Source organism: Hemiscyllium ocellatum, chromosome 14 (genome assembly GCF_020745735.1).
Source record: "Hemiscyllium ocellatum isolate sHemOce1 chromosome 14, sHemOce1.pat.X.cur, whole genome shotgun sequence".
Taxonomy (NCBI): domain Eukaryota; kingdom Metazoa; phylum Chordata; class Chondrichthyes; order Orectolobiformes; family Hemiscylliidae; genus Hemiscyllium; species Hemiscyllium ocellatum.
In genome coordinates this window covers 51184864-51203205 of record NC_083414.1, presented here as the reverse complement: position 1 = coordinate 51203205, position 18342 = coordinate 51184864, and the positions used below count along the sequence as shown (strand labels likewise).

Sequence of the window (18342 nt, the reverse complement as noted above, 5' to 3'; positions counted from 1 at the left end):
ACAATGCTTTGTGAAAAAAGGCAATTCTGTTTAATGACTGTTCACTGAGATTTGCCTTACGCATGTTTAGTTTGAAGCAAGATCTGATGTTGAGGAATGGACTTGACGAGTGATACACTTTCAAGATCAGTTAGTCATAGAGTTGTACAGCGTGTAAAAAGACACTTCAGTCCAACTCGTCCATGCCGACCAGATGTCCTAAATTAATGTAGTCCCATTTGCCAGCATTTGGCCCATATCTCTCCAAACCCTTCCTTTTCATATGCCCATCCAGATGCCTTTTAACTGTTGTTATTGTACCCACCTAGGTCGTTTTATACACGCACCATCCTTTGCATGAAAAAGTTGCCCCTTAGGTTCCTTTTAAATCTTTTCCTCTCATCTTAAAACTGTGCCTTCTAGTTTTGGACTCACCATCCTTGGGAAAAATACCTTAGCTATTCACCCTTTCCGCACCCCTCATAATTATATAAACCACTATAAGGTCACCCCTTAGCATCTGATGCTCCGGGGAAAATAACTCGAGCCTATTCAGCCTCTCCCTTTAGCTCAAACTCTCCAACCCTGGCAACATCCTTGTAACTATGCTCTGAACCCTTTCAAGTTTCACAATGTCCTTCCAATGTCTGAGAGATCAGAATTACATAAGTATTCCAAAAGTGATCTAATCAATGTCCTTTACACTGCAATGTGACCACCCAACTCCGACACTAAATGCACTGACCAATAAAGGCAAGCATACAAAACACCACCTTCACTATCCTGTTTACCCGTGACTCCACTTTCATGAACTATGAACCTGCACTCCACCTTTATGCATTTTCATCCAGCACTACCACCTCTTTAATATGAGTATTTTTCAAAATGTCACTATTTATTTCCCCACATGCTCTGTCTTCCATATCCTTCTCCACCATAAACACTGGTGCAAAATACTCATTTAGTATCACCATATCTCCTGCAGTTCCACACATAGGCTGCTTTGCCATTCTTTAAGGGGCCCTATTCTCTCCCTAGTTACTCTTTTGTCCTTAATGTATTAGTAGAATCCCTTTGGATTCTCCTTAATCCTATTTGCCAAAGCTACCGCTGGTCCCCTATCTGCCCTCCTGATTTCCCTATTAAGTATATTCTTCCTGCCTTTATACTCACCCAGGGATTCACTCAGTCCCTGCTGTGTGTACTTGACTTATGCTGCTTCTTGTTCTTGATGAAAACCCCAATTTCTCTGGTCATTCAGCCTTGTCCTTTACCTAGCAGGAACATACTGTCTCTAGACTCTCGTCATCACCTTGGTTTTTCTTTTGCATATTTCTGGTCATTCAGAACAAATTGGAATTCATTTGTCCAGCAGTGGGGAAGGCTGAAATACTTAAAGTGGACCCCTTATTAATCAGGAATTTCTCAGTGACCATATCATTTGTTGTACTTTTTTTTTCTCATGTTGTTGGGATCAGTAATTCTGCCTCACCAGGACCTGAAATATAGTTGACATTTAGTGATTAAACAAAAATAACACAACAAATATGCAAGACTGCATTCAACACGACACAGTCAAGTTGGTCACAGTGTTTTCTCACAACTTGTAAATTGTTTTCTGAGAGATTTCAGAAGAAAAGCTATACTCACGCAAGTATATGCATCAAAAGCTAAACTTTTTATGAAACTGTTAATCAATATTCAGCATAGTATTTCCAAAATTGCAGGTAAGAGTGGGATATTTTAAAGATTTCTCTCTCCATAATGGTTCCAAGGATACAATTTTTAAGATCTGTCAGCTTGTTAAGTAATTTCATTTAAACAACTCATGGAAACATTAATGTACCACTGATTTGGAAAAGATACTGAGCCAGGCAAAGTACAAGAGCTAATTTAATGACATCCTGGATGACGGCAATACCCTGGTGTGAATTTTGCTCCCTAATGCTGACGGTCCTGTTATATTGAAGCTTATGTGGTCAGCATTTGATTCCACACAAAAGTTAAAACATGGTACCAAACAAAAAATGCTGTATGTATAGGTGATTCTTTGTCAGCAATTAATGTTTATTTTTTAAATTTGCAAGTTATATTAAATTATGTTAATAATTATTAATTATTACAAAATTGCACAACATGCATTCACCATATATTTGACAGTGAAACAAATCTTAAATAGAAATGTTTGTACAAAGATTGATCTAAAAAGTATTTTTATAAGTGTGGGAAAAGTTTCCAGCTTTTCTTACAAAGAACAGAAAAGCTGACCATTGATAATGCATTACCACTGCAGGACATGCTGAGTTGTTCAGTATAACATACTGTTTGATAAAGCAGACCTATGAAGAGATTCTTTCAGTAGCTCTAATAGTGCAGGCCACAAAGCTGGAAGAGTTGTACTTCACATTTGATTGAAGTTACATTGGTTCAGCACAGACAGAGGTACTGTGTCACATGTTAAAGTGATACTGAAATGTGGTAAAAAGGAGCAGAATAATGGGATTGGAGTTCTCCTCAAACAAATCAGCAAATAGCACTTAAAGAGGATAAAGACCTTGGGTGCTTTTCTCTAGCCAATGCATTAAAGAAAATAATTTGAATTAGAAAAGCTGCTAATGCATTCATTTTAATGCCAAAGTCAGTGAGGAAATTGGTCAGTACTGTCAAAATTTGCATGATACCCAGACAATTGAATTTTCAGGATATGTTATTTTGGTTCATAAAGAAGATTTTGATCATGAATCAGTAGAGATGTATTAAACCTATATCTAGATATGATCACAATGATTCTTCAGAGGAGTCAATATGCTGGATCAATATCTTGGAATCCCTGACCTGTTCTTTTTGGCAGTCTCTCAAGACCAAGGATGACTTTCTTCCACTGCTGAGTTGTGGATCCTGAGATGATTTTACATGATGATGGAGTTGTATACATTGCCACAGGCGAAGCAGGTGGTGTTTGAAGAAGCGGTGTTAATCCTTACTTTGTAACTGAGTCTTAAATCCAGGGCACAGTGATGAGAGCACTGGATCCTATTCACTATACCACAGGGAAATTAGTGACCTAACACCATAATGGGAGCAACAACATGGTATGTACTGACACAGTTCAGTGTGAAGGCCGTTCTCTACCTTCTAAAGACAACTAAGGGATCCTCAATAATAAGACCTGTCAAAGCTGCCCAAGTCTCAAACATATAAAAGGATCAACAATTCTGCTAGGAGGGTTTCACTAAAGTTTGGATTGAGTCACACCACTGAGATTGAAAGATTCATTGACTTCAACTCTCTTTGTCTGAATTAACGAGAATTGCTGTCACACAATAAAAAAAATGTTCATGGTGTTCTGTTTGGGAAGTATAATTATTGGGCAATGCCAGCAGTCAGGTTTCCTGCAGATCCTTTTTGTTTGAATCATGTTTTATGATAAATATTGATTTGCAAGATGTTCTTGTGCTTTTTGCTTCATAAAAGGCTAGCGAATGTGTGCTGTGTCAGGCAGGATGATTTAGAGAGGACAGGGGTACGCTTTATTATAAGTTGCAATGCAATATGCACTGCGCAAAAACAAAACATATGATTGACTGCTGAAACTCCTTCTCAGCTATTAGAGCCTGGATGGATTATGACTAATTCAATCCCTTTTGCTTGATTGTTAAAAGATATTGCAATAAAAATAAATGGTTCCATGACTTTTATGTGTTGAAATCTACATTACTGTTGCTTCCATTTTTTCTAATTATTTTGTTGTGGTACTTGAATAAAATTAATTTGAAGTGAATCATCTTATTCACATTTGTTTTCACGGTAGACATCCATCAGGACAGGATTATTACGATCCAAATGACTACTTGGGTTTGCAAACTGAAATGGACAGAGAAGAGTTAGAATACGAGGTGAGTTTGCTTTGTGAAAGTCATTCAGAATAAAAACCTATCAAGTACAGTGTATTTTAAAACTTGGGAGATTTTCTTCACTTTATTGTAAAATACTTTTTTGATGTATGCAGCCATTCACACTCAGTCATCTTGAACATTTTTCCACATGCAATCATAATTCTTAAGTGCAAATCTTCAGTTATGGTTGATCTATAATTGGTAGGAAAATATGTAATTTATTTCATAAAGTACAAACTTTGTTTTGAAACAGAAAGATTTCAAGTACGTATGTCTTCAAAACATGTCAAGGCTTCAAGAAAAACAGAACAAAGACTTTTAATTTCTTGTTTCTAATGCATAATCAACAGAATCTTTAATTATGTCATCACTGAGAATATATTGCGAGGAGCTGGATGTAAATTGGTGCTAAAGTATGCTGCATCTTCAAGGTACCAATGGAATGCTTTGAGCAAGTGATGAGTTTTAATAATTCTCCACCCTGTTCTGTGCAGCTTTTGATAATAATGTCTTCTCTAGAAAGATTAAGCTTCAGCTTCTGACTCGGCATTTCCTATTATGTTGTGAAGCATTCATTATACTCTAACTTCACAGTAAATTGGTACACTTTCAAAAGTCATTAACTGCATAACAAGTTGAGTGTATCTATTTTCAGGTCATTAATTTCAAAGTTGCTATTTTGATAACATATATCATCAACACATCAAAGCAGCTGAAATTAGCTCAGAAATTATAACAGTTAATAATTAAATTATAAAATTAATGCGACATGAAAAGAAAAATATCACGCTTGAAATAGTGAAGCTTTTTGCTGTTCATTCTTTTGTGCCGATGTGAGCCAGGCCATTAATAATAGTGACTTTGATATACTGTGTGGTGGCTAAAGGTGAGCAGCACAATGACACAGACAGCTGAGCATTGGGAAACTCTTAATGGCCTGATAGTATGTCTTGAGCCACTAAAGAAGCTTGTTAAAATCTTGAAGACGAAGATCAATGGAGAGGTCAAAGTACTAACAAAGCAGAGCTCCAGTACCTTTCTCAGTTACTTTTTGTTGTCCGTTGATAAATGCTTTTGAACAGACTACAGAGACACTTGTTCCATTTACTGTAATGGAAATGTCGAACTGTGCAAGAAAAATATCAAGTCAGCCTTATGGGGTTTCTCTCCAATGAACGTGCATGGAATTTAGTTTTGTTAGTAATGTAAGGAACAGCTATTTTCCACAAAAATGTCTGTATTAAATCAACAGTTTAGTGACAGAAAGCATAGGCAAAATATCTTTTTGTAGTTTTTAATTGTTTATTTCTAACATTTAGATTCCTTTATAATTTATAAAATTGTATTTCTAAAGAGATAATATGGCATTAACATAAGATGTGAATGTTGTTGCCTAGCTTAAAATTCTGTATCATCTGCTCGACAGAAAATAGTCAGTTGAAGTTAACTCAACAAATGCTGGCATAAGCCTTTAAAAAAAATGAAAAACTAAAATGAAGGGTTCTCGAGTTGTCAATTCCTGCAATATCATTAAAAAAAAACTTGAAAATGTTGACAGACTGAAGTTAATCTATTTGACATGTGCAAGTACATAAAATTATTGTATATTATGCATTGTTAAATGCAGAATTAATAGTTCAGAAATCATGGGGAGTTAAATGTGATTTGCTATTGCTACTTCAAAGGGATAAACTACAAGAATTAGAAGACATAGGACAATAAAGAATTAAATTGGGAAATATTGTTTCCAAAATCGGTTCATTCTACCTGATTGGCTTACTTAGAAAATGCTGTGAAATGCAACATTGTTTTAAAATATAATATATGCCGTTTGAAGCATAACAATCATAGTAGAGAACAAAAGCATTCACAATGAAATTCCAAGTCAGGGTTCCAGAATATATTTTGTTTGTTGGCTCACTAGTTATTAAGCACTGTATTGATTGTTTACATTCGCTTTAAATGAAGGATCCACAAATGCTGCATATAGTTAGTATAAAGTAATGGGAACTTGAACTGCTGTCTATAATCTGCAGTTCAATGAAGAAAGCTGGATAGTAATATGACTATCCAACACTGATTAATCATTAAATTGCAATTCACAGCCCCAACCATTGGGTTATTGTTACCACTTTATCACCAGAGCTACAATAACTTCGATCCCATTTAATAGGCTCCTAACTGTCATTCATTTCAGCAGTTGGCATTGTCACTAATAATTTGGATTTTGAATCTCATGTAATACTCCCTTGCCATTTTACAAATGATTTATGCTGTATAAAAAAGAACACTTAGCAAATTGATTCGAGCTTATGTAAAAATAGCAGAAGTATCATGGAAGAGTGAACTTATTGAGCAAGTTGCAAAATTTGGCACATTTAGAAAGAAGATTGCTGGTTTGACTATCTCTGCCTGACAGCAGTCATACAGAGCTGTCATAATGTATTTTTCAGTTTCTTGATGGCTGTCCGAGAATTAGTGATGTACCTACCGCCAAATCAACAATTGCGATGTACGCACACCTTCTAGTCAAGTGTATTTGCATCAGTTTTCTTGTGCTATGTGCTAAAGACTGCAAAAATGATTTTGATATCTCTTACCATGGGGCAGTAAGAAGTAGGAACAGGAGTAGGCTGTTCAGTCCCTCGAGATTGTTCCACCATTCAATAGGGTCATGGCATATCCCCATTAACTACAACTCCTTGAGTTGCAATTCACTCATGACATTACATTGTCATTGTGGAACGCAGTTTCAGTGATACATGTTGTATTCCAGGTCCCAAGTTGTTGTTTCATTTAAAGCCTGATATCCACCCCCCGCCCCCAACACACACACAATGTTTGTACAGACAATATTGTTTTTCCCCTCTTTGTTGGAAATTTGACATTTTAAGGAAAGTTTAGTGATAAATGGTTGTCAGTGTAGATTGATTTAGAGATGTATGTTTGAAGATGACCCTGAATTAAACTGACATAGAGTACAATAATAATGAAAATATATCCTTATTGGGATCTTCAATAATGTGCAAAAAAATATTTTTTGATTCTCATTGAATTTCAGATTCTTACATGTTAGGCTTGTTAAAAGAATTACATAGGTTCACCTTCCATAATGAGGTGATATCCAAATTTTGTGCCCTGCTGAAGTCAAATTTCACACCAATTGAATGTTGAAAAGTGCAATTTTATATATATAGTATAGATATATATGTATGTACGTATATGCAAAAGGGTAAAATTCAAATCAGTTGTCAAAAGTCTTGTTACCTTTTAAGGTTAATGCATTTAGAAGCCTGAGGTGTTTTCTGTAATGAGCTGATTCAGGAAATGAAATACAGTCCATATCAAAGAGACTTTTACCACACACTAACCCATGGTCACTACTTGAAAATGTGAGGTTTCAACAACATTTATTGCAGACTTACCTTAAAGACACTAGAAAGCAATTGAAAAAAAAAGAATGCATTTTGATACAGTAAAACACTGACTTTCTCATCAAGTAATGGTAGGCATCTGAAATTGGTAAAAATGCATTTTTTCTTTCATTAATTGTTGACATCATTTTTGAATGCCATACAAAATTTATGGACATGTAAGTTATCTTTGAATTAATGCAGTTTGTATATGAATCTGGCATACTAGAATGAACTGATTGAAGCCCACCAAAACCTTTGTTGCATGGTGCATAAGTTCATGTGAGTGCTTGCAATGTCACTATATTGTGAGAAACTCAACCGAAGGAATATTAAATCTGAAGCATTGTAACCAGAGCTGAACATCCAATCTGAATTTGAGTGAGAAGTCTCAATTTGGTTCAAATGCCTTGCTGAATTCTCTCTCAATTTGTCTTTGATTAGGAAGTAGACTTGTACAGATTACACAGTCAAGACAAGCTTGGTCTCACAGTTTGCTATAGAACAGATGACGAAGATGACTTGGGAATATACATAAGTGAGGTAAGAAGCATATATTGCATTCACTAAGTCCTCACTTAACTTTGTTACATTTAATATTATTTCCTTTACCTTGTGCAGCTGGTGGGTCTAACTTCTTGTTGAACATCCTGTGGTTTGTTTTAACATTATTTCCTGCCTGACTCCACTTCCATGCATCAATCACAAAGTTTGCACATTCTCCCCGTGTCTGCGTGGGTTTCCTCTGATTGCTCTGGATTCCTTCCACAGTCCAAAGATGTCAGGTTAGGTGAATTGGCCATGCTAATTGCCCATAGTGTTAGGTGCATTAGTTGGGGGTGAATGTAGGGGAATGGGTTTGGGTTGGCGTGGACTTATTGGGCCGAAGGGCCTGTTTCCACACCGTGGGGAACCTAATCTAATCTAATCAAACACTAAATTGTTCCTCCCACAGCAGTGACCATGTGACTCAATTATACAAAACACCAAAAGGATTCTGTAAATCCTGCACCAGTACTACATGGCTGTATTCAATACGAATTCTACCTGAAAGAGGCTAAAAATGGCTTCCCCAATGAGGTTTGATATCAGAGTTCCACGTGAGCAAACACATTGTAAATGAATGATACCAACAAGAGGAAGGAGTTGCTTTAGCTATTTTATTGTAATAAAAACGTGTTGTGCATGGTTTTCTGTTTGTCAGAATCCCTGAGCAGGACTGGTACCTGCTAATATCCCTCCAGGTCACTCACCATCCTGATTTGGAAATATATTGCCGTTCCTTCTCTATTGCTGGATACAAATCCTGGAATTCCCTCACGAAGGGCATTGTGAGTCCAGCCACAGCACATAGACTGCAGTCATTCCAGAAGGCAGCTCACTACCACCAGTTCAAAGGAAGCCAAAGACAGGCAATAAACGATGACCGAGCCTGCGACATCCATATCCCACAAGAGAATTGTTAATGAAGTTGCAGGAAATGAATGTCCTCATTCATATCGAACTTCTAACTTACAAAATAAACCAAAACTGCCTTTATTTAAGGGGGTATCAGAAAATTGTAAGATATGAATTTGCCTGCATAATTACCTTCATATTGATTTACCAGGTTTATTTTCTCTGTCAAAAAAGTTGCAAAATCTGAATAATAACAGGTAAACCTACAAATTGTCAGTTGCAGAACAGCATGGCAAAGAAGTATGAACAATACACCTACTCTGCAGGCCTTAACTGCTGTTTTGTGCAAAATAGCATCTAAAAATTAAAACAGAAATTTACCATTTACTCTTTACTCACAGATTGATCCCAACAGTATTGCAGCGAAAGATGGCCGCATAAGGGAAGGAGACCGAATAATTCAGGTAAAGAACAGCTCTCTCTACTATTGTTTGTCTACTTTGTTTACATATGTATTGTATTTTCCACAAGTTATTTGAATGTGGTGGTTCAATTGTGATGCATTTAGAGTGAACTTTACAAGGAATATTCAAAGATTGTCCAAAGACTGCTGTGGTACATTTTACATATTGTTAATGTTGTCAAAAAGGAGTCGGACAGTTTGATAAATACAATAATTCAACTCTATCTTTGTGTCCTGTGCTTATTAAAATAATTACTACTCTTATAAATGGTAGTTTCTGCCATTCTAGCACCATATGCTGGCATCTCTGTCTTTCTTTCTGTGAGGGAAAGCGGCCAGGGGCTGACTCCTACGTTTTCATTCATGAGTTGGAGTTGTGCTGAGGTGGACCACATTATCAGACCAAACATTCTTTATGTGCTGTAATTTTTCAAAAATGTGTCCATCAAATGCCACTTCGAATTATCTGCTGGATTACTGAGGTTAGAGTACTTGAACAAACAGATATTTGTTTTTGACTTTATTTAATCAAGTCATTTTGGAATTCTGTCATTTGTGATAGATTAATTATGTTACTTGTCAAAAGCTGCACAGTTTGACGGTCAACTTTACATCTCTTCAATGGCAAGACTTATTATATTTAAGTCAATTAAGTTGTGTTTCTATGTTTTCTGTAGATAAATGGTAATGAGATTCAAAACAGACAGGAGGCTGTGGCCCTGTTGACCAGCGATGAAAGCAAGAATATTTCTCTGCTTTTGGCACGGCCTGAGATGCAGGTAAGGGAATTTAATCTTTTGCCAAAAGGATTGGTCACCAATGAAATATACAATTTTTATGCAAACTGCCACTTGGCTCACTTGAATGTGCATGCATTTACCCTCTTACATAAGCAAAAATCTGTGATGATCACAATATGTTGAACTTGTTGTGAATGAATATTTAATAACTCCAGAATTAAGGAGGAAATAAAAAATGAACATAATATTGTATGCATTAGATTATTTTCAGGAAACACAATCAAACTTTTTCTTTTATTAGTATAGTTCAGGGTTAATTAAAAATAATTAAAATGTTGAGCGGTGTAAAAATTGTCAATTGTAAAATGTCTGTTGTTGGTCCCCTCTCATAAAGAAACAGGAATGAGCGCAGAATAGGAATTACCAGAGGGCTTCTTCCAATCAGTCACCATAATTTTGTAGTAGGTACAGTCATGTCAACTGATGAAGCCCTGAGAAAATTCCTGGTGAAGGTTTTGAATTTGTACTTTTATCTGTAGGTCTAAAGTCCATGTATCCCTTTTACCAACATGAAGGGACCATCATTTCAGTTGCTGGTATTGTTTTTCCTTCAGTTCCTCTGCATTCGTATTGGATATTATCACATTTTGAGAAATTTTTTAACCGTTTTCAAAGATTGGTAGAACTTTGTCAGCGCATTGGAGACAAAATCTGGATCATTCAGATTGGGAACATTACAGAAAGGTTGATGCGTTAGGATCTTGATGTAATCCTGCTTTCTTGCAGCTTTCCCCTGAGCTCCTTGCATCCAGCAAGGAACTGCCATGGAACTGGTAAGAAGCAATTGTGGTACTTTAATGAAATTAGTAGCCTTTTAAAGGAAACCAAACTGACATGAAATGAGAAGGATGAAGAGTGAAGCCAGTAAGTTTGGAATGAGACTGAAAGGCTTGCACCAAAAGGAGCATTTCCCTCTGAATAAACTCACCGATTTTGTTGGGACAACAATTTTGTGTCTTTGTCATGTCTAAGGGTGGTCTTACCTTCGCGCCTACATTGGTTCCCTCTGCCGTGGGAGTGTACCTATTCTGAAGTTGATTAAACCTCTGAGAAGGATGTGCAGCTTGCATTGGCTCAGCAGTCATAGCAGTGGGGCAATCACTTCAGCAGATGCCTCTCCACATCTACATGCATCTGCGTGTTACGGAGAGGATAGATATGGAGCTGTACCCCGAAGGAGATAATACCCTCAGCGAAGGGTCAATACACTAAGGGTTGGCTTCCAAGCCCTTTCTGATAACAGCGCTTCTGAAGGCTCAGACATTCATGAACATGATCACAAATCTTTGCATCCTCTTGGAAAAAACTTTGCTAAAGAGGAGTAGGTGGCTGTGGCCCATGGCTGTCAAGGTAACCACGGCACTTTGCATTTTTGTTCTTCCAGTACTTAGCTGCTAGAATATGTAGACTGTCACAATCTGCAACTCCCTACAGCATTAACCACACTGCTGAAGGCCTGTCTGTAACTTCCAAAGACATGAGTGGGCGACACATAATCGTATCTTTTGAAAATATATATGCAGCTCCTCTTTTTAAATATCTGCTGTATTACTTTTTTTGCTATTGAACCTGACAAAGTCACACCAATATGGGAAATAAGCCCCAAAGATCTCAAGAATGAAAGAAGTTGCAATAGCCAAACATTGTTCATTTCCCACCATCAACTTACTCCTTGATTGCAGATGACAACAGAGGTGAAAGATCCTGAACTATGACTAATGATTACAACCAATTTAGCGCAGATAATACTGAGGTTAAAAGCAATATGCAAGAATTGTGTTTGGAAATGACCTGCATACACTCTGCACCTACTTTGTGTATGAGAGTATGGAATCAGTCATAAATCTATACATCATTGACAGCTGTCAAAAGGATCCCTCTGCCACTCAAGACTAGGAAATATACAGTGGGCCACGTCACATCTCTATTCTCCCTCATAGTGCACTGGCCTGCTGAGAAAATCTGGACAAAGCATGACCTCTCTCAGGTTCAATGGTGTTTCACAAGAAGCTGAAAACTTTCAAGACAACTTTGCAGTCTATCCCACTCTGAAATCTTGACAGTTAACTGATGATACCAAAGCGAAGCTAGCAATATTAGCGAATTCCATCGCGTAGGGTGCTTGACTCTCATTGTCACTCGGGAACAATATAAATAGGTATGATCCAGAGGAAAATGGCACTAATGACATGGGGTTGAGAGGTGCCACACACGTTCACAGTTGCTCCTTGAATTGAGCTGATGACATGACATTGCAGAGCAGCAGCGTCTACTAGGCTGGGATGGCCACCAGTCCTTCTGAGCTCTGAGTCCTTCTGCTCCTACAAATAACACAGGCCGATGATGATGAGGCTGGACATTCTTCATCTATACTTTCTTCACACAAGAGCTGCATTAAATGACAGTGAGGCCTATAAATGTGGCACCTCATCATTCCATAGAGGCCAAAGATTGCTGACGATTTGCATCATTGAACTTTTTACACTCTATAGCCATTGAAATGTCCTCAGAACAGTTATCTTGAAGGAGGGTGAATAAGACCCATCTCCTATCCCATTGGCAAAGCATCCTGAGTGTTACTAGAGTTCTCAACTGAATGGGAGAATGTCATTCGGTGTAAATGTTTGATGTGCCCAGATGTAATCCAAACCTATAAGCCAAAATCTACAGGAAACTGGAAATCACTCACAATGACCATACTTGGGTCACTTGGCATGTCGAAAAGGCCATGTGATAATTGAAGCCAACTAACCCTTTGTTTGTTGAGGTACCTATTTTCTCTACAGTATACAAGAAAATTGAAGACATGAAGCAAGATCCTGGCCTTTCTCTCTCTCTCTCTCTCTCTCTCTGTCTCTTCTGGTTTTAATTTTCATTTGTCCCAGATTAGAAAAATTAAGTGAGCACAGCTGTTACTGTCTCCAAAAGCACAAATAAAACTTTTTTAATCTTTAAGTTAATTAAAATAAGTAAGTACTCAATCATCTTTAAACTACCTTGATGCCAAAATTGGAAGTTGACTAAAACCAAGCCTGGAACCATCCAAATGATCAGTCTGAGATCTGTATCACCTTTATCTCAAGGAAATTCTCTTGCTATGTTTGTTACAGTAACAATCTATTAACACTGCAACACTCACTGAATTGGTAAATACTTGCAGTCCAATGAGATGTGGGGATGAGACAGCTACACTTGATTCCTCCTCATCCTCCTCAAGCAACAGCCTAATAACCAGTTTTATTCGGGATGAATTGAGGTTGAGGGAAGTCTCTCGCGTAGTGTTGAGAAACGGTCATCCAAAAAGAAGCTCCTCTCTGGCTCAACCATGTCAAGGCAATGCCTTATCCCTTTAGACTAAATTATCAAAAACGGTCCAGCTTCTCAGTTTATCGCCCCACCTCACATGTACTAAAACTACAAAACCAATGCCGAATCAACAAGACTTGAAGAACAGTGACCCTACTTCAAATGAAAGCTGTGAATTTTACTTCTAAGCAGTGCCATCAGAAAATAAGATGGTGAGTTTTTTTTAGTTTAATGTCCTTTCAGGGAGAATGCAGAGATCCATGCTCACTAATTGCAGTTACAAACAGCAGAAGCTATAAAAGTCAAAATGCGATGACTCGAGGCATCTGAAAAAGTTAGGTTTTTTTCCATTTTCAGAGGTTATGATATTAACAGTGTACTTGTCACAGTTGCTACCAACTGTTTTATTACACCACGTAATGACACTGCTGGGACAGAGAGGAAAACAGTCAGTTCATATTTAGTAAGATCTAAATTTACTTGCTGCAACTTCTGTCGATGATATTGATAATGTTAAAACATTGGTTTTCTTTTCTATTTATGTCCTGTTGTTTTGGAGTATGGAGATGAACCAACTTGAAATAAGTCACCAGTGAATCATTGACTTTATGGCATCACAACAACAGTTTTTTTCTAATTTCAGAATTTGGGAGTTTGGTTTTTAATCCCACATGTTTTAAAATAAGCCAGTCTCTACTTAGTACCATCAAAACTTTGTTACTGTCTTAAAGCATGACATTGCTAAAAGAAAGTGATGGCTCATAGTAATTCCACATAGTTATTTGCAATGTTACTTCATGAATGTATCAACACTTTTGGGGCCTGCTTGTTTGTGCTGTGTTTGAATCAGTTGCACAGAATGATGGGCTGTCTTAATAATTTAAAGACAAAATACTGTGGATTATGGAAAAAAATCAGGACAAAAAAACAAATCGCTGTTGAATACCGCCAGATGTGGTGTGTTTTGCCAGCACTTCCTGTTTTCTCCCCCCATTTATTTGACAAAGACACTGTGCCTGAAAATCAGATCCATTACATCACTGGAAGCCACAATCTGGGAACTGGATAACCTCCTGATGAAGCACCGAGGGCTGCCAATCACCTTCACCATGGCCTGGGTCGCATATCATTTTTAAGAAAAGCACTGATGTAGGTGTCCCTGTGTCCTGCAGAGGCAACTGATTCGGTCCCGATGATGATGCCTTGCAGCAATGCCAGCTGATGTGATATGACATTAATAAATTTGCTCGTTAGTCACGCATCATCAAACTTTCTTTTGCAAGATGGGCTGAGATTATGCTAAGAGTGAGTCAATATGTTCAGTGTTTTTGACTGGCTTATGATGAGCCTGGGTTTCATAGAACCCTGACAAGTGTGGAAACAGGCCCTTCAGCCCAATAAGTCCACATTGACCCTATGATGAGTAACCCACCCAGACCCATTCCCCTATCCTATATTTACCTCTGACTGATGCATCTCATCTATGCATCCCTGAACACTATGGGCAATTTAGCATGGCCACTTCCCCTAACCTGCACAGCTTTGGACAGCGGGAGGAAACCAGAGCACCCGGAGGAAACCTGTACAGTCACGGGGAGAATGTACAAATTCCACACGGACAGTCACCCAAGACGGGAATCAAATCCGGGTCCCTGGCACTGACAGACAACAGTGCTAACCACTGAGCCACCATGCCACCCCATTGTGAAGTGCTGACCTGCTGTCTTTAGAGCTGTTTTTCTTAGGCTGATATTTCCAGTCAGCACTGAAACTGGATCCAGTGATGGGACCTGTGATAACAATGCTGCATGGTCTGCAATGTGAGCAAGAATTGCAGAAGAGATGGCAGAGAGGCGAAGCTGTACAAGAATGGAGATGGCGAACGATATCTATGGAAGACCCTACCCAAGTCAAGAGTGTGGTGTTGGAAAAGCATAGCAGGTCAGATAGCATCCAAGGAGCAGGAGAATCAACGTTTCAGGTATAAGCCCTTCATCAGGAATGAGGCTTGTGGCTGAGAGATAAATGGGAGGGGGTTGGGATTGGGGGGAAGGTAGCTGTGAATGCAATAGGTGCGAAGACCCTACTCAACACAAGTATTTAGAGAGCGCTTATCAAAGCTATAACTGATCCAGCAGCACAGCTAATGGAAACTTAAGCTCAGCAATGAGGTGGTTGTTGGTCTGCAAGCCTTGCCCTTCCGGAGGTTGTAAAATTCATTAGCTCCTTCCATTTCCAATCAACAGCTCCTTTCAGGCGCGGGAGAGAAACATCATCAGTAATTTATCTCCTATTGCTGCATCCAAGAGATTACAGAAACTAATTGCTCAAGATAAGGGCAGTTCTTTCCTGAGGTCTGACAGGCTGGATGAAAGGCCGTGTGATTTAGTCAGGATAACTTTGCCAGGTAGCTAATAGAGCAGGATCATAGGACACGGAATCTATTGCAAAAGATCATGGTATCATAAAACTGATACGATATATTGAACAAACCCAGATTACAAGGGGGAAAGCACTTTAGTGAAATCTAAAAGAAGGCTCCAAGTTTGTGATTGTTATGGACGACATAGTAAATATTGTTATTTTGGGTCTACAGCCATGGATCTGGAGGGGGCAACTCAAAACAAAAGGAAGTGGGAGAACAAAAGATGGCATCTTGAATCCCTTTAAACAAGGTGGCCAAAAACCAAATAGATGTGTTCACATCAATATAACCACCCCAGTCCATAATGGACCCAATGTTTTCTTCATGTGAGAGGCTGCATCGCAGCATCCACTGACCCACGTCAAAAAATGAAAGCCACCCACAAAAATCTTTTCATGTCATCTTGATTCAATAACATGTCCAATTCAAATAAAACAGAAATTGCCGACTCACCCTCGGCATTTGCTTAGTACCTGTCTTTCAGGTGTCTTTACCAGTCCTAGTGCTTCTGCATGGTGTCACCTCTGTGGCTGCAGCAGATATCTACTTCCACAGGGTAAACTGCAGATGACCTTACAGTGTGCTTTCAAGCAACTCAAAGAATTGGGCAGTACCATGTTAGCATGAGTGGCAACATTTTCGGTGTCTAACTAACCAGCAATAGCAGGGACACTGATAGTTTGGTGATGCTAGAAGCATTGACGCAATTGTATTGAGTGACAACCACAGGTTTTTGCTCCACAAAGCGTCTCCCACTCCCACCAAGTAGTGCCTGAGCAACCCTGTTGAAGGACAGTTGAGTGTTGCAGCATGTGATGGGGGTGTGGTGTATTGGAAAGTATGATGCCCCTGGTAATTTACAAGATAAAAGATCATGTGAAAATATATTCACTGGCTTTGATCATGTGAATGAGGTCATAGAGTCATAGAGATGTACAGCACGGATACAGATCCTTCGGTCCAACTTGTCCATGCCAACCAGATATCCCAACCCAATCTAGTCTCACCTGCCAGCACCCGGCCCATATCCCTCCAAACCCCTCCCATTCATATACCCATCCAAATGCCTTTTAAATGTTGCAATTTTACCAGCCCCCATCACTTCCTCTGGCAGCTCATTCCATACACGTGCCACCCTCTGCATGAAAAAGTTGCCCCTTAGGTCTCTTTTATATCTTTCCCCTCTCACCCTAAACCTATGCCCTCTAGTTCTAGACTCCCTGACCCCAGGGAAAAGGCTTTGTCTATTTATCCTATCCATGCCCCTCATAATTTTGTAAACCTCTATAAGGTCACCCCTCAGCCTCTGACGGTCCAGGGAAAACAGCCCCAACCTGTTCAGCCTCTCCCTATAGCTCAAATACTCCAACCCTGGCAACATCCTTATAAATCTTTTCTGAACCTTTCAAGTTTCACAATATCTTTCTGATAGACAATAGGTGCAGGAGTAGGCCATTCTGCCCTTCGAGCCAGCACCACCATTCATTATGATCATGGCTGATCATCCTCAATCAGTATCCTGTTCCTGCCTTATCCCCATAACCCTTGGTTTGCACGCAATACTCCAGCAGTCTGTCACCACCCTCAGAGTCTGAACACTTAATTTCATTGCCACATGTTCCCAGTCCCTTCTGCTGCTCACCCGGTTAAAACCTTACCCTACTATGGAAACACGGCCTCTCAACTAGCTTCCCCTCCAACACTAGGGTCTCCAGTAAGGCAGCTGAAGGCCTTGAACCCTGGAACATCCTGGGACACTCTAACTAGTGACCCATGTTCCTTCCCAATCCCAGTGTTTCAGTCTGAGTTATTTATCGCCTTCAGTTATTCGACACTGCTTCCTTTTAAAATGGACAGTTCTTTTAAGAGCTGTAGGCTGTTTGGAACACATGCTGGCCTCTAACACCCCTAGGCAACCTTTTATCGATACAGCTAACCAGCCATCTGCATTGTACTGGGCTGCACACCATTATCATTTAAGTAAGACATGGGAGAAAATTCAAATGCTATCTATCTCCACTGAAGCCAACATAGATTATGAATCATAATGCCCATGCTTGAAAAACAATACAAATTAAAATTGTTTCTCAGTAACTTTGTTCTATGCCAAATTAACTAATCTTATGAGTGCAATTGAAGAGAAGCAATTTTTCGTTCTTCTGGGTTTGAGATTGGAAAATGGCAAAAGTTACCAGATTTGTCTTGCAGAAATCTATGAAAGTGTTGAAGGTTCAGAAAAACTTCACCATAGTTTTCTAAAGTTGACCATTATGGTTCATATTAACTTTCAGAACTGACTTAGTGATTCGTTATCTATTAATTTAACATTTCCTATGTCAAAGCTTTTGATATGGTAACAAAATTCTGTTTGATCGAGAGACTTATCTGTTTTTAGAAGGAGCTAATGGTCTCCCAGAGGGCATTGGTCATGATCCTGTCTTAATGTCTGAATCAGTGATATAGGATTTGAAAATGTTTTCGGCTGGCTTTGAAGACTGAGTAACTTAGCTGCTCATTGCATCCCATTTTCTAATACTGTCATGTCAAACTCCATTTAATGCAGTGTCAGCATGCTGTTTACCCATAAACTGAATTTTGAACACTATTCTCTGCATCATGAGGACAGCCTGTTCTCTAGCAATGTTCACCTCCAGCCCCACCT

General features: G+C 38.8%; 1 protein-coding gene across 2 annotated transcripts in view; it reads left to right on the top strand.

The window, feature by feature from the left end:
- Window positions 1-18342, top strand: part of pdzrn3b (PDZ domain containing RING finger 3b) — a 307220-nt gene that overhangs the window by 279466 nt on the left and 9412 nt on the right. For both annotated transcript variants that reach the window (XM_060835714.1, XM_060835713.1), the window contains exons 5-8: window positions 3791-3875; window positions 7733-7831; window positions 9088-9150; window positions 9827-9928. In XM_060835714.1, coding sequence (XP_060691697.1) covers window positions 3791-3875; window positions 7733-7831; window positions 9088-9150; window positions 9827-9928 — 349 coding nt within the window. The remainder of the gene's footprint in view (window positions 1-3790; window positions 3876-7732; window positions 7832-9087; window positions 9151-9826; window positions 9929-18342) is intronic.